This window comes from Solea solea, chromosome 3 (assembly GCF_958295425.1).
Source record: "Solea solea chromosome 3, fSolSol10.1, whole genome shotgun sequence".
Taxonomy (NCBI): domain Eukaryota; kingdom Metazoa; phylum Chordata; class Actinopteri; order Pleuronectiformes; family Soleidae; genus Solea; species Solea solea.
In genome coordinates, this window is record NC_081136.1 from 20,691,403 (window position 1) to 20,709,055 (window position 17,653).

Here is a 17,653-nt window from a genome sequence, read left to right on the forward strand (position 1 = left end):
CATTATCTATATTATTATAGATAAAAAATAACCAAATATTATATAATACTATAATAATACTAAAATAACCTTACAATTAATAGTGTCCTCACATACACTGCATGTGGCTCGTAACCTAAATATAGCCTAATAATATGTTTATTTTAGCATTATTATAAGAACTACTCTTAACAACTTTCAAACACACAAATACGCACGCACACGCGCACGCACACACACACAGAGCTATTCTTCTTAGAACACTGCATTTATTAGGACAACTTAAACAAATCATTATCCTTAACCTTAACCTAAATTTCTTTTGCAAATAAATAAATAAAACATCAAAAAATAATATAAAATTCAACAGCTCCCATCTCGTCCAGTTTGACAGAAAATGGTTGTTTTTTGTCTTTATCCTCCATGCGATCCGCGCTCCCGTCTCTTCTACGAGCGCGCGCGAGGATTTCCTGGTGCGCGCTCTTGGCACGGCGCCGCGCACTCCAGTCCCTGTGCTGTGTGTTCTGTGTGAGAGAGAATGTGTGTGTATGTGTGGTAACCCAGAGCAGCAGAGCTCTCAGTCAGACATGGCGGCGGATCCTCAGCCGGACTGGCTCTCCTGCCTTCCTTCTTCTTGGAGTTACGGCGTGACTCGGGATGGACGTATATTCTTCATCAAGTAAATATCACGCGGACACACGGATTCACAGACACGCACTGCCTGTTTCTCCCACGCATTTGTCTTTTCTTCGGCTTTTCTCTGTTCACCTTTTTTTCCCCTTCCCTCCCTCCGTTTTCTTCCACTAACAGCGAAGAAGCGAAGAGCACAACCTGGTTACATCCTGTCACTGGAGAAGCTGTGATCACTGGGCACAGGAAAACTCCAGGTACACAATTATCATCTGATGCTGTGTGTGCGTGTGTTCTATTTTCCTATTTGCGCGCATGCACAAACTCGCGCACGCATGCTGCGCCTGGGGAAGGTTATGTGCGCGTAATGGTTGAGAGAAGAGAGGAGGAAAAAAAGGAGGGGGAGACACAACTTGCGTAGAGAAGGAAGACCGTGAGGGAAGATTTGCTCTCTCTGCAGCAGAGCAACAGCCCCCTGTGTTCCGCTTCTCTTCCAGCTGACCATTACGCACGACCGCCTCCTCCTCCTCCTCCTCCTACCGCCGCCGCTGCTCCACCTGGACACCACGCCACACACTTTTTAAAAGTTCCGTCACGTAGGCGTGAACCGATTCCCCGCAATGACATTGGACTATATTCCACCACTGCAAGCTGCAGAAAAACACACATTACAGTACAGTACGGTAGAGTACACACGCAAATGCTGTGTTACTGCGCATTATTTCTAAATATACCTCGCATAAATCTGCGTGTCAGGCAGGAAACGTCTGTTTATGTGTGTGCAAACAGCTGGGTTGCTGCACGCGCAGAGAGACACACACACAAAGTATGGTTGAGCAATCTCGCAATAAATGCAGCTTGAAATTAGGCAGAGGGGCGTGGAGGGAAAAATGAAATGTGTAAAACGTGCTGTCCAGACACTGCATTGCTGTGCAGGTGTGTGTGTGTGTGTGTGTGTGAGAGAGAGACAGAGAATGTGTGTGTTCTTATCGCTCCTGCAGCTCTGCTCATGTTTTTCTCTCTCTCTCCCCCCCCCCCCCCCCCCTTTCCCTTGTCCTCAGATTTACCAACAGGATGGGAAGAAGGATACACATTTGAGGGAGCGCGCTGCTTCATCAAGTGAGTCTAGAATGTGCAGGGCAGCAGTGAGGGGGGTTGGGTGTGTGTGAAGAAATAGTGATAGATGGAGATGGATGGATGCAGGGGGAGAGAGAGAGAGAGAGAGAAAGAGAGAGAGACGTGGATTGAGGAGCTTCTTGTTTGGTTGGTGTACAGATTTCCTTCTGCTTTCATCAACGCCCACATCACTGCATCTCTGCCCTGCTGAAGGAGCGGGCAAGTCACAGATGCATCTACCCCCCCCCCCCCACACACACACACACACACATTTTCCCAAACTACCTAACCATAACCAGTTAATGCCTAACCCTAAACCTATCCACAATTTGAATCTCAGCCCTAAACTTAACCATTTCCTCAGATATTGGGTTCTGCCTCATACGGACCAGGTTTTGGTCTCCATGAGGACTACTGGTCCCGCTTCTGGTCCCGACATGGTCAGTGTTTATGCTGCAAAAAGGTCCTAAAGATGTACCAAATACAAGTACACATACACACATATTCTTGCTAAGCGTGCTTACTGAGGACACAGAGACATGCATTCTCTAGCCTCTTACCCTACCTACTACTCCCCTAAGTAAATGCCTAACCCTAACCTTTAACCAGAATCTAACCTGAACCCAAGGTGACAGGTGACAAATACAAGAACACACACACCCCAAGAAAATAGGGTTTCTTTTTAAAAGCATCACATCTGCCATACAATTACCCTTGCCACCCACACTAGGCCAGTGTTTTCAATTTGAAAACGCTACTGGCTCTATTTTTGTTTGAAAATTGAGGTTCTGCCTCCTTAGGACCAGGTTTTGGTCTCCATGAGGACTACTGGTCATGACAAGGTCAGTGGTTATGACAAAAAAAGGTCCTCATCATTAGGTAAAAATACAAGAACACACTGGGGTGTGTGTGTGAGATTTTCCCAGAAACATGTCTGCAGTCTCTCTCTGCTGTCAGTTGGATGCAAGTTTGTCAACCAAGTGTGACTCAGAAGTGCTAAACAGGCTCTACTTGTCGGTGTTGCTGCATGTGTGCACATGCTAGTGTCTCTGTGTGTGTGTGTGTGTGACTGACTTCATGGTCATTTGCGTACATGTAGCGTATATTTTGTGGACCTGTTTGACGACTAAGATGCCCTGCAGTCTATCTCTCTCTCTCACACATGTACACACACACACACACACACACACACACACATGCTTTGAGTGCATGAGCAGGTACTTTTATTTGTTCCTCTTACTTTCCCACCTAGTTTTCCTGCTGTTGCTCTCTTTCCCTCTGTCTGTGGCCATTTTGAGAGGAGCAGCTGACACATATGGTGAGCTAATATAGCTGCTCTATTAATAGCTCTGAACCGCTGCTCATTGGTATGTATGAATGCCTGCAGAATGTGTCCATGGACCCTAAACGTGTTTGTATGCATACATACGTCCATGCATTTGTGCACAAAAACATGTTGTACACAAGCGTAGTTGCAGTGTTAAATGCTTGCATGGTCAGGCAGATGTGATGAGTGGATGACTGTGATCGCAGCCAGAAAATGTGAAGTACAAGAACAGGAGGCATTCAGAGTTGGTTGCAGCAAGTTGGTGACATGAGGGGGAAGCACACCAACACCACCACATATGCAACATATGGCGATTTACAGTCACGCACTATGATGAGCTTCATAGAAGCTGACAACATGATTGTACATTGTTGTCGTTAGTTTGCGGTGATTTGATTCAACGCAAGCTCAGACTGTTTCTGAATTGTTTAATGTATCAGAAATGTAGGTTTACCTCCACATGATGGTCTAGAATTGTTGCCTCACAGCATGAAAATGACTGGTTCGGATTCCCAGTTTGACTGAAGGCCTCTCTGTGTGGTGTTTGCATGCTCTCCCCAGTTCTCTCTGGGTATTCCAGCTTCCCAGTCCAAAATCATAAAACATTTGCTTTTAGGGTAGTTGGACATTCAATTGACCTTAAATGTGAGTGGTTGTTCGTCTCTGTGTTTGGGCCTTGTGATGGAATAGCGACCTGCCCAGGGTGTACATCCACCTTTCGCTGTCTGCTGGTGATGATAGATTAAGAGTCCACACATGTGTTACATTCAGAATCGTCATCCAGGAGACTAGTGTTTGAATGCTGTTTTATTTAAATGTTCCTGACTGTGTTTTATTTAAATGTTCCTGACTGTTAGCCCTAGAACCTTTCAAAATATTGAAACAGGTGCTCTGTTGGGTTTGAGATCGGGTCACTGTGAAGAATGTAGCGTGCGATTCATATTGTTTTATTTATTTAAATGTATTTAATTGTTGCATTCCATCCATGAGAGTAGATTTTTATGCACAATCCAATGACATGAAGATCGGAGTTGGGGGTGGCGGCAGATCAGTGGTAGAGCGAGACGTCTTTCAACTGGAAGGCTGTGGGTTTGGTTCCTGGCTCTGACACATGGCTTCATGCCATGTGTCCTTGGGCAAGACACTTAACCCAATAAATTGGTAGTGGAAAGCAGCTTTGAGTGGTGTATTAAAGACTAGAAAAGCACCATATCAATACAGACCATTTACTAATAAATTGAAATGTCTTCTCTGACTGTAGTTGTGCATTTGAGTAATTTTGAGACATGAAGTTGAGTCCAGACATTTTCCAGAGATTGTCTAAGTGAGATGCAGTGATGTTGCTAGGTTTTCAATGTAATGTGTCTCAGGACCCATTGCAGACTTTTAGATAGGTATGAGTCCCAGAGAAATTCAGTGATTACTAATAAAATTTGTAATTTTCAACAGCAGTCAGTAATTTTCAAGTGCAGCGTTAAACTAGTGTTTGATCTTACATGGTTATGATATGGTTATATAAGTGTAGAAAATGCATCTGAAAGAAATAAACACAATTTCAAATCTGACAACTTTAATAAAAATCTAACTATAGCCTACATTCATTAATTGCATAGGCTACAAATAGCCCAAAGCTAAAAGCTAATTTTCAATCATTTTCCCAATTGCAGCAGGGGTTTCACTATGGCGTAGTGAGAGAGGCTCCAAATGGGTATTTGCATGTATTGGAAAGTTTTTACATATTGTTATAACGTTGGTTATGATGTAGGCTGTGATGCATACCTGCCAGCCTTGAAACATTTGTTGAGTAGCAACTTACAGGGGATTTATTGTCAATGTTATTGTTATTATGTATGGAGGTGGTGCAGCGCGTGCACGCACCCCAAAATTAATCCCATTTCCGATGATTTTGGCTGATCACGCACATATTAACATATTCTCTTCTGTTTCGGTTTGCTGCCCTCTCTCTCCCTGTCAGTATCCTCATTAGACGTCATGTTTATTAACTGCAGACACACACACACACACCAAAATCATCCCAGTGTTTTATTCTATAGTATTATTTCTGTGCCACATGTACTTGCGTGAAACTGTCCTCATCTGTTCCTATAAAACAATCCTAGACTACACTTTGGAAACTCTTAATCAGAAATGCAGCTGATAAGCTGTGGGCGTCTCCCGTGTGGCAGCCTGTTGCAGCAGCTTTCGCTGCTTTAAATTTCCTCACTGCAGGACTAATAATCAAATAAAAGGATCTTATTAGCATTACATTTCTAGAGCTGTGGCGTTACAACGGCATTAGTAATGTTAAATTTTGTCCAGAAGTTGACAGGTCTGTAAATAAAACTGATGCAATTCACAATTTCACATTCTCAAACCTGGTCCATTTAGTGTTGGAACAGTGTTCAGCGTTAGATATCTATGTGTTGCTCACTCACTTGTTGACAACAGGTTAAAAAGATAACTCACTGTTTAAAATATATATATCGAGACCAGTGAATATGGTTTGAACGACACCTCTCTTTTTGTCACTGTTGACAGACTATTTTTTACTGACGAATGAGCAGATCTTCGGTTTTTGTTTTGACCACAGTTTCTGACTGTTTCGCACAGACCTCTTACCCATCAATCAAAATGCAGGTGTCAAGTTAGTCTCCAGTTCGTATTGCTTGAAATTGTTGGAAGCGTGAATGAAAAACAATCTGAGAATGTACTGACAGATTATCAAGTTACAACAATATGTTCTTTTTAAATAGCCATAGCTTGTGTCTATCTGCCTGTACCATTCTTTTGAATGCGGTATCTCAAGAATGTCTTGGAATGTCTGTCGAGGTACTCATTCACCCAGGTCATTGGCATCTTGAGTAGTTAGTTGCAGGCAACTGGCTTGAGTTAGGATTGAATATGTTTCACCTCTCGCCCCAAGAGGCTTCTTCAGTTTTTCAGTCAAGCCAATTGCCTAAAGCTAAGTCTTGAGGGAGTCCTTTCAAATTTGGTACAAACCCTGTCTTGATCTTCAGGTGGTCCAACATCACTGTGACCTCAGATATCTTTTTTTTTTTGCCTTGTGAATATTATCTCTCATGAATGCCAGGAACAAATCCTGTCAAATTTGGCACAAACACTGACTTGGACATTGAGTAAAAAGAATAATCTCGTTAGATGTTTAGTCATTGAAGATCAGAAGGATAAGGTGACCTCATGTTTTTATGAGTGTGATATATTAAGAACAACTGTAGGAAATGGTATTACACTTGGCACAAACACTCACTTGTGTTTGGCCTCTTGAATATTTAGTGCTCTATATGAGTATGGAATAAAAAGCTGTTAATAACACTGTTGTGCTGAGTCCGGCATCAGCACATCTCTGTTGCCATCTCACAAATGAAAATCTCTAACCTTGTAGCATTTATAGGACATTAAGGGTTAAAAAATGTTTTCAATAACCAATGCAGAAATACGGATTATTACATCTGCTCATTCGCTCGGGGATAATTCTAGTTTTTAAATGTTTTGCTGTCCATTGACGTTTACAATGTGTTAATACTTGTGTGAATCTTCTACTGAATGCAGCCCATTATTTCATTCATTCAGTAAGAGTGGGTATATATGCAGCACATTAGGGCCTAACAAAAAGCCACTGCTATGTTTCTGGAATTGGCTGACACAGGTTGAAATTCAGCAAAGCAACAGATTCTTGATTACAATGAGCAGTCTTTGACTGTGAACAGTTAGACCCTGTGTCATTTTGACTGAATAGCACATGCATCATCACCACTTCTTCAAATTCTTCAAATTCATACCAAATTCCAGCTGGGTCATCTTTCTATCAAGCTATTATTGGAATTCTGGCACTGCTGATTTCTCTGTATCCATGGTGTTAAAGGGCACTGCTTCCCTTAAATGCCTGTTGACAGAGTCAATCACCAGGCTCAGCCCTTCAGCCCTTCTTACGTTTGTTTGAGTTTCAAATTTTCAGTCTGTTTATATCCTCATAAGTGTCGTAAAGCCTGTTGGGAGTTCTCCAGCTATGAGCTGCCAAAATGTTGGGTTTTCTGTAATAAGGCTGGCGTGAGGCTGAACTGACTCCTCAGCTTGATGCTTGAGACGAAGAACTAAGATTAAAACCATACTGATTCAATAACAAAAGCTCTCAGAGCATCATCAGAGCATGAAAAGCTGCAGTGGAATATAAGGAAGAGATGCATCTTCTGCTTTGTGACCACTATGTCGTCAGTCCAAACCACTGCTGATTCAGGGAAAAACATGAGGATTGGCTGCAGTTGCAGTTGACATGTTTCTCATTTAGATTCAGATCAGAGTTCAGAGCTGCTGCAACAATGTCTTCCAAGTTACAACCCGAACATGCTATTACTTTTCCAACACTTCCAACACATGGTGTCAAGTATTGCTCAGCACAATAATTGTTCCTGAACTCAGCAATGACATGCTAGTGGAGTTTTTAAACAGCAACATTTTTTTATTTACTTTTTTAATTATAAACAAGACAAAATACCTCAGTAAAAATCTGTTTTTAAAACACATGTGGGGAATCGTTTGTATTTTTATTTGGCTTCATTACAGCCACTTCTTTACTGGTCCAAAAAAAAGTACTAACACTCGACTTTTGTTTATAATTGGACTTAATACATTTGGCATTCCCCGCTGGGTTCAATTATTCCAAACTACTGTTCCAATTGGCAGCGATAAATACACAACTGACACCTGGGTGAATGTGCTAATTTCTTGTTCTGCAACATGATTTTGGCATAATCTGAATTGTTAAAGTTATTTTGGTTCATTTTTTAGAAAATAGTAAGTTTTCCTCTACCTTGTGAATTGTTAAAGAAGTGCTTTTTCAGTCACTGTTGAAAAGTTTGAGAATCACTGGTCTAAACTGTTGATTAAGGCGAGACCAAGGTAAAAGTAACCACCATCACGACAAAAACAGCCCCACTACAGGAATAAGCCAAATATTCTAACATTGATTTAAATTTCCTAGTTGTAAGAGAAAGATTCTAAAAGTAGCTTGTCACTTACAGACTGTCATGTGCCTTAAAAATTAACAGAACTGGCCAAAAAACAAAACGTGCACAGTATTGTTTTAGCTTGTTACTGGTAGTTAAAGCATAAAGTAAGCTGTAATATTGTATCACTATCCCAACAAAAATCTCAGTGCACTGAGAGCTTCAGTGCGTGAATGTGAGAGTGCATGGTTGTTCATCTCAGTGGGGGGAACTCTGTGATGGACTGGCAACCTGTCCAAGATGTAACCCCACATTTCTGTGTCAGCTAGGATCGGCTCCAGAGGCCTTGTGACCCTCATGTGGAGAGTAAAGTGAATGAATTAATGAATGAATGAATTATTGCACAGCTCAACTGGACATTCATTCATAGTCCAGTCATACATGACTGTGTTGTGATACCATGGAAATGTTGGCACAGAACGAATAATCATTTTGATCATGTTTAGGGTAAAAGGTTTGATCATCGCAGGTATTGCAGGTGTCCTTCATAAATGGACTTTTATTTTTAAAGAAACCATTTCTGAGTGAGTGAATCAGTGAGTGAATCAGCGGGGGCTACCCTTCTCTAAAGTCTCTGATACTTTCCTTTTGACAACCCCGGTCTCACCCCCCTTTCTCCCCCTGCTGTCTTTGTGAGTCCTGCTCTGGGTCTCTCTATTTCTCAGCTGGAGCTGTTTGATGTTCGAACCCTGCTTTACTGAGCTCCCTATAAAGCTTTAACCAGCTTCCCACATCTGCATAAGAATGTTTGTATGAACTACAACCATACAAATTGCCACTCAACTTAATGTTGTGACTGATTGTTGTAACCCTAACCAAGTCCACCTGTAAAACAACAAGGCATAACCTTAACCTTACAGGTTCTCAAGTTCTATGTTAAACTTCTTGTTATTGGGATACTAAGTTCCTGGAGTGGAAAAAAGGCTCAGTGGCATCTTTAACATTATTTACCAGGGTTGGTCTTCAGGGGAGCAGGAATACCCTTTATTAGTACATCCATGTACTAATAACAATATATTTTAACCCTTCAGTATCATTTGCCAAATTAGTTCACACAATGCTGATTAAGGCTTTATCCATGCAGAAGCAAAACTTTACCTATATGATATCCACCATAAAGACTTTAATGCTTTAATCAATTCCATACAGTTCAACAATATGATAGCAAGAAAAACAAAATAATATTTAATATATGGTCACATTCGAATTGTAAACATTTTTAAAGAAATATAATCTGCCAGTGGGGTAAGCGACTTTTGCTTGGCTAAAATTTTTTAAAAACTAGTTTGTAAATCTTGCCACTTTCAGGCTGTAATGTGTCTTAAAATGAGGAGAAACAGGCCAAAAAATAGACAAAACAGGGCCTTTACCTGATTAAGCTGCCTAAGAATTTGTAGCTCAGAATTTATTATATTTGCACACGCACCAATCCGTGATAGTAAAATGTTACTTATTTATTTGTATTTAACACATACTTACACATACACACAAAGCAGGAGCGGTTGGAATTTTCTGTACATCATTGTTTTAGTTTGTTACCGGTAATTAAAGCTTAAAATATAGCTGTAACATCTTATTTAGACAATTTTAGATGAGATTTTCTTAAAATTTGATTAGATTAGATTAGATTTGTGTAGTGCAAAACTTGTTCGTCAAGATTATGTATCTTGACAAACAAGTCAAATTCTTAGAAAAAAGAATAAGAACTATTTCTCTGAAATTAGGGAACATACTGTATGTGCGTATGTTAGCATGGTCTGTGTACATTTAAGTGTTAGCAGCCGTTCTGTCTTCATGATTCACACCTTGCCTCACTGCTTTGGCATTTTTTTTTAATTTTGTTGACATTTCTTTACTATTCAGACTTTTAATTAACAATAGATGATTTATTATTTTTGCCCTCCAGCCAATGCAGTTCAGTGTTAGCTTCCATGTACACACACAGCAGACAGTTTGTCCTTGGTGAAGCTTGTCCCAGGCTCTCTCTCGCTCCCTCTCCCTCTCTCTCTCGCACTCTCTCTCTCTCTCGCACTCTCTTCCTCTCCGCACACACACACACACACCCACCCACACACACACCTATACCTATCATATCTATGTGTATTCCTCCGTACTCAACTAAACACCAGAACTCTTCAGTGTGAAGCTGTGCATATGTCGTTGCTGCACATGCTTCATAATTAAACTGGGGGGAAAAAACATGGAATTAAGGAAGTGAAACTCTGCAGTGGTTTTTACTTTGAAACGGGATGTGGCTGTATTTATGGCATGTGATAGATATACACTGTATGCTTGAATTGTGAAGAAAGATCATTTTCACTGTATTTGTGTGAAATACATTAAAGCGTCACTAGTTAATGCTATTTGCTGATCCAGGTGCAAATCTTCACAGTTTAGTGTAAAGTGTAAAATTATGCATGTGATAAAAATCAGTGCATCTACTGTAGGGGTGGGGGGATGTTTTGGTCCATTAGATGGTGCCAAGTGTTCACTCTCAGTCGAGCTGTTGTGTGAGTATATGGCAACATATGATTTCGCGAATCATTTGAATACTCAAATTTGAATACATTTGTAATATCGTGATAATAATAATATTTTTCTATTGTGGCATAGGCTACTGCCTCTCTGGTCATCCAGCTAGTGCATTCAGATTTTGCCATTGGCTTTCTTAGACTCCTCCACCTCCCCACTCTCTGTCTCCCTCACTCAGCCCACTTCTTGGTATTTTTCAAAATCAGGCATTGGGTAGCTTTAGGGATTAGTTACCCATAAACACAATCCCTGTCAGGTTTGGGTTGGGCTTGGTTAGTACTCTCTCAAGTTTTGGTCATGTGGGGCCAAAACAAAATTCAAATTCTATTTTTGTGACAGACATGCAATTCATTTGGACTGTAGACACAGTGGATCAGAGAGGTTTTTCGGCTCGCACCTGACCAGACCAGCTTCCTCACCAGTTGCAGTTGCCCTTGACCCTTCCATTCACTTATTCACTTATCATCTTTCAGACTGTGACATTTCTAGGCTCATATCTTGTAGTCTGATATTTTTGTGTTGTGCAGTGTGACAGTGGGCTCTATTTTCACAAGTGCTTGTCGGAGGGTTTGATTGGTTAATAGAGACAGGTTTAAGCCCCAGCACATACTCATACTACATATCCTTCATTGGTGTACAGTGTAAGCTGCATTTGTGGCATATCAGAGGTTTTGTATTTGTGTCTCTGACATTTATATCCACAACTTCCACAGTGGTAGTGGCATGTTGCCGGAACAGATTATCTTTTAACTTGCCTCACATGACTATTCAATAAGAAGGGTTGAAGGATATGGCTAAAATATCTAATTGTGATTACTCTGACAGATATTGTGCAATTAGATGTTTTTTAATATATTTTCTTGTATTAAAGCTTTAAGTTGTAGCTTCACCTCAAGATTCATGGTGTTCTAAAATGTTAAAACAAGGAGCATGACCAACTAACATGATCACAATTTTAACTACAATTCTATACTAACGACTACCGCTGCTACTAATGATGATTTTCATAAAAGTTGAATACATTTTTTTTATTAATTGATTAGTTATTTAGTCCATTACTATCAGAAAACATTAAAAACATTCTTGATCAGTGTTTCCCAAACCTTAAAATTATGTTTTTAAATATATTGTTTAGTTCTTAAACCTATATTATTCGACTTTAATGATTTATTAGTGATATAGAACAAAGAAACTCAAAGTGCTTAATAAATTACTGAAATAGTTGGTGATTTATTTCGTAATTCATTAATAATAGATTAATAGATTTAATAGTTGCAACTACTAAACAATACAAATGCAAGTATGAGAGCTTAGAGATATGGATTATTTCATAAATATTTATTGCACTTTTTTAATTGATAATTTTGTGAGAAATTAAACAATATGATTTGCAATTTTTGTTTCAGTTTTGATTTGAAAATTATACATTTTCCAGTCTTTACTCATATGAAACAACAAATAGAAAACAAATATTTCACAGTATACAGTAACTGATGAGAACCAATCAATCTGTATATTCAGACTAACATTCAGGCCTGGAGTTTCCCAACTAAATATTACCAGCAGCATTTCCAAGCTTCTGAGGTGCTCCAACACTCTGAGGTAATGGCAGGTGATGCAATGCATTGCAAATGAAAATGTAGTAGCCTGGATGTAGTGTTTTTTTTTTTGTTTTTTTAATGTGAATACTTTCTGGTTCCTTTTCTCCGTATAACAAATAAATCATTCAAACTGATTTTTATGGGTTTGAGAACATCAACATTTCCATGTTTGGGAAACATTTTGCCCCTGTGACCCTCATGTGGAGGATAAAGCAGTGGATTGATGGATGGGAAACATTTTGTGGACCAAACAAGTAGTGTATTAATTGAGGAAATAATTAACAGATTAATTGATTACGAAAATAGTCATTAGTTGCAGTCAATAAATAATCTGTATGTTCACATTTGGGAAAAGGTGTAAAAAAGGCTTTGATCACAACACACTACTGCTCATTGTACGTGCAATATAAAATCCCTAAGAATGAGAGGGTGGAGTGGGTCAACAGTTCTCCCCCGGCTGATTTGGAGTATAACTTAACTGACTCTGACATGCAGCTGAACTCTGACCTTTGTGGTGGGACTGTTAAAAAACAGAAGCCGGGTGTTTAGAGTTGTTGTTTAGTGCTAAAGCATATGTAGACAGAGAAGAGATGTGGCTGGGCTGCAGAGCCTTGTGATGCTCCAGCTCTTTGCTCACAGAAACACACAGAATAATAATACAAAAAATAATAAATAAAGAGAAAAGGACGGTGGAATGAAATGAAAGAGAATCAGAGAGTGTAACCTGACACTGAGAGCTGGGGAGGGGTCATAATTGGCCACCATGGCAACCATGCCTGGTTCTCTCTTTCATTTTCTCACTGTGTATATCTCTAATCTGTGTCTGTTTGTGTGTGTGTGTGTGTGTGTGTGTGTGTGTGCGTGTGCAAGAGTCTTGGGTTTAACTTGGCAGCCTCTCAGTGCTGTAGGAACGCCACAAAATAAACAGCTGGATTTAGTGTTTATTGAATCACGAGCATGGCTGCTCTCGTGGTCACGGTGTTGTCCAAAGAAAGAATGATTTCCAACAAGACAGCTGAAGTTTATACATCGTCTCCTTCTACTTCCGGGTCAAAGACCGGAGAGGTAATCTTGGTGAGTTCACAGAATGCCAAGTCCTACTCCAATTCGACTAAGCCGTATGTATGCAGGAGTAATCGGATTATAAATTGCTTTATTCAGGTATGTTAGTCAGACTAAGACTAGCTCGGTTTTAGTCGGACTAACGTGTTTACATGACATGACAAAACTGAATCATTGTCTTAGTCTGACTAAAATCTGACTTTTAACTTTTAACAAGCATAAACACACTGTCAGCTGCAAGCCCAGCATCGACAACATATTAGAGATGCAAGTCTATAGTAGAAGAGGGAGATTCCTGTCTCTCCTTTCTCTGCAGATAGTACCACCTGCTTTGGTGGAGATACACGGTGTGCACAGGATAATCGCTAGTAACCTAATTTAATAATGTAAGTAAGCTGGCTCATAACTATGCCAGGGACATCTGTGTGCTTTGACCACATTTTCTCCTCCGCGGATAATATTGTAAATAAAAAGAGAACTCAATATGGATCAGGTTGCCGACTTGAGTTTCTGCCAAATAATATCAGAAATGAAATTGGGCCATTTGCCTTGACTACCAGTTCAGTAATTTATTTTAATAAAGAATTGATGTAACTTTATTATATTTTAGTTCAAAGCTGTTGGAGCTTACTCCTGTTCCCCTTCACTGCGTGATATGAATACTTGAACGCTAGCAGCATAACAGTGCTGCTAGCGTTTGAGTATTCACAACTGTTAATGATTGTTAATAAATTATTGAAAACTGAGACATTTTAGGTGTATTAAGGAACTTAATTTTCAATCCTGCTTAAGTTCCTGCTTAAACATTTTAGTTTAAAATAAGATTATAGCCTCGCATTGTGATTTTATCCCTCCACCAATTTTTTTTTTTAGGTTTCTGTACCTTTAATTTGAAAAAAAAGAGAGTTTAAGCACATCAGTCGAGTTTAAAATATTATTTTAATCTGTTAAATGTGACATTTAAAAATAATTATACTCATTATTATACTGAGTTAGCTCAATATAATATTGGAACACCAACAGTCCATTTTAACAGAACAAAGTGTGTGTGGAGCCGGTGTTACTCATGGTGTTTGGACAAAAAGCTGTTAACACAGTCAGTTTATGGGGTCTAGTTTTCCTTAAGGGACAAAACGGTACAATTTCCATCATGAAAACAATTACATATTAAAGTGAAGGAGGTTAGGAAGAGGTTTGGTTAAGATTAGGGTTAAAGGAGTGTCCTATTAAGAATAGTTGTGTGTGTGTCCATGTGTGTGATTGTACAGGAAACTATTCATGACTAAATCTGCCACACCCAGCCAAAACACCCATTTAGGGCCCCTATCCCACAAACACACAACCCTTCTCTAACACTGTAGTATAATCACATTTGGCATACGTGAATTGATTCAGCACCTGTGCGCTCCGCTATCAGCCTCTGCTCGTTGTTTTTGTGTTTTGCACAGAAAACCCAGAAAACAAGACAGAGAGGATCAGCAGTTAGAGGATCAGCAACCACTCACCAGGATTATACTGTATGTTGCTATTGTGTGTCACTGAAACCATGTGATCCTTGGACTGGATTGAGATGATAGCATTTACATAAATTGATTTGCATCTGGAAAATATAAAATAAGCCAAACACATCCATGTGGCACTGCAGACCTACCCTGTAACAACTGCGTGTTTCTAATTCTCAAATGTCTCAAAAGGTCCTCATTCTGAACTACAGTGCACATTTGTACCATGGACACAACAGTAGCACTCCAAGTAATGACCTTTCCTCTGCTCTCAGAGGATGCACTCAGTCCAGCATTCTTTGCGAAAACATAACCAAGCTCCACCCCCTTCTGCGACTCATCAGACGAACCAGGAAACACACACTTCCTCACTGAGGAGAGACAGAGATGCTGTAGGAAAGGCGATAAGATTCCACCCTCTGAAGTAAATCACTGGGAATACTGCGGTCTATGCCTGTGTGACCCACTGTACTTTATTTCCAGCTTTACGCATGGCTGTGTCACTCATGTCTAATCTGCAATGACATCTTCAAAAATGTAACATAGTCACAGCAGTAACACTTTCAGCAAAATGACTGATGAAGAACAATTGGTAATACAGTTTGACCGGAAGAACTACATGAGAGTGCAAAATAATACCACCAATGATCAGTTTTAAAGACGAATCAGAGTCCCGCTTTATTTAAGGGGCAACACATGATGAAGTCATGAAGAAGTAATGCATGAACCTCACTAATAACGCAGAAGTCACGATGATTCCAATACCGTAGTTAATGGATGAATTAAAGTCATGTGCCACCATCATGAAGTCAGGCATGCCATGCCATTAATACATGTGATTTAGTGATAGTTCATCGGGTAATTCATTTATAAATTCATGATTTTTCATGCACCCTTACCATAAAGTCTCACTGCCACAGCTTCTGTAGAACCTGTCTTTACTGGTCATTAGTTCCTTTTCACTAGTCAAACAGCTGCAAGCATCCGTAAACAATACAATCGCCAATAAAGTAGACATTGTCAATGAGGCAAACCAGGAGGTAAGATGTTATTGGTTAGCCACAAGGGGTTGACTCTGCTATTTGCAAAAACAAGTCTAGAAGGGATTTAGTTACCTCCCACTTCCAAGAGGCATGGCCAATGGACAAGAGAAGATACACTTTATTTATCCCTCAAAGGGGAAATTTACTCATTACAGCAGCAGAAAACATTAAAGACAGACATGTGCAGACAGCAAAATTAGACAACACAAAACAAGCAAGAGATTAAAGAAAGAAAGGTTAAAAAAAGAAAAAAGGACTATAGTCTATGTGCATTATGTACAGAAAAAGGTTATGGACATTATATACAATGATTGAAGGCGAGAGAAATATTGCACGTTGCAGCTAGATGTGTAAAAAAATATAATGAATATTATGTATACAGTATATAAATACTTATAAATAATAACTATGGCACAGGATAATGCACGGCAAGGCTGTAGCCGCATTGGCCGAGGGGGGAATGTACACAGTTATCGTGATAACCGCCGCAGGAGGTGGTACGGTTGAATGCTAGCCACTATAGCAGCTCAATGTCTTTACTGCAGTACTGCTCTTTCATCCTGATGTGTCCCAGGTTACAGCATCTGTTGTTCACAAACATCACTATACCCCCCTCCTTTCCTCTTACTGCTCTCCTTTGCTTTTCTGTCCGCTCTCACGAGTTGGAAGCCGTCCAATGTAACATGCGAGTCTGGTGAGAGTTCGTTCAGCCATGTCTCTGTGAAGCACATAAGGCTACTACTCCCGGTACTCCCTCTGCAGCCTGGTTAGTGCCATTAGCTCCTCCATCTTCTTAGGGAGATATCTTATATTCCCCATAATAACAGATGGTATGCTTGGTTTATACCATCTCTTCTTCTCTGCATTTCGCACCACTCTGCATCCCCTACTCCTTCTCCTTAATTCCACGGGGATCTCGGGTCCTTCCACGGGAGTACCTTCATGTTGCACAGTGGTAACAGCTGCTCCCGAGTGTAAACAATGGAGCCATGGCTGAAAGGGTCAGCTGAAGTTGACTTAAATAGTCCCAGAAAGAGAAATGAACAAGTGCATAGTCTCAGGAGTTGTACTTCCATAGGTGCACACTTCCTACTGAGACTAGTGGAGAAAAAAGTATGAAAAAAGTACAAAAACACACTAAACCACAGAAAAACGCTCGGAGCTACATGCAGTGCATGAGTGGCAGCCAATGAGTGGCAGCCAATCAGACCAATGATCCGGATGACGTATGCAGAGCGATGGAAAACGTGTCAACTAACATGCTTTTCTAGCAGCAATGGCTATCTAGTAAAGACTTCTAAAAACTTTTGCGGGTCACTTAAAATGGAAGCAAAAGCGAAAAATGATGTATACAGAAGCTGCTTAACATCGTTTCTCTGTCATCATGGCGTTAAGCCCACCTTGAGAGCACCAGGGGATAAACCCTGTTTGTAATTGGTTCCCTTTTTTGCGGATTTTCTGTAGTTGGCCAAAACAGCGTCCTTGTTTCTGCAGAGTGAAGCAGAGTCTGCTGGGTTCACCCAGATTAAGTAACTTGAGGTTCTATTTATCACTTCATTTATAACATCAGTAAATATGTCACAATACCTAGTTTCAGCTCTTCTTCAATAGAACATGATATCAGTTTAGTAAATTATTGTCTTTGCTAAATGTTGGAGATGAACGCATGCTTTGGGATTTTTAACTCTTTTTAACTGATCTTTTTAACTGATCAGCTTGCTTGGAACTTCGTCAGAGAAGGTACCAAAAAATAGTGTAGTGCTTGAACTATATAATGGAAAAACGCCATTAATGCACTTTTATTGAGAATTAACACTTGCCACTTTTATATTATATA

The 17,653-nt window shown here is 39.9% G+C and overlaps 1 protein-coding gene across 13 annotated transcripts in view; it reads left to right on the forward strand.

Annotated features, from left to right (window-relative positions):
* The first annotated feature begins 467 nt into the window (after positions 1-467).
* LOC131457267 (pleckstrin homology domain-containing family A member 5-like) overlaps positions 468-17,653 on the forward strand; it is a 190,770-nt gene continuing 173,584 nt past the window's right edge. For 9 of the 13 annotated variants that reach the window (XM_058626212.1, XM_058626210.1, XM_058626213.1 and 6 more), the window contains exons 1-3: positions 491-658; positions 790-866; positions 1,671-1,728. In XM_058626212.1, the coding sequence (XP_058482195.1) occupies positions 528-658; positions 790-866; positions 1,671-1,728 (266 nt within the window). In that variant the 5' untranslated portion in view covers positions 491-527. Of the gene's footprint in view, positions 659-789; positions 867-1,670; positions 1,729-17,653 lie in introns of all 13 variants that reach the window. The other 4 variants (XM_058626216.1, XM_058626219.1, XM_058626226.1 and 1 more) reach the window with 2 other exon arrangements.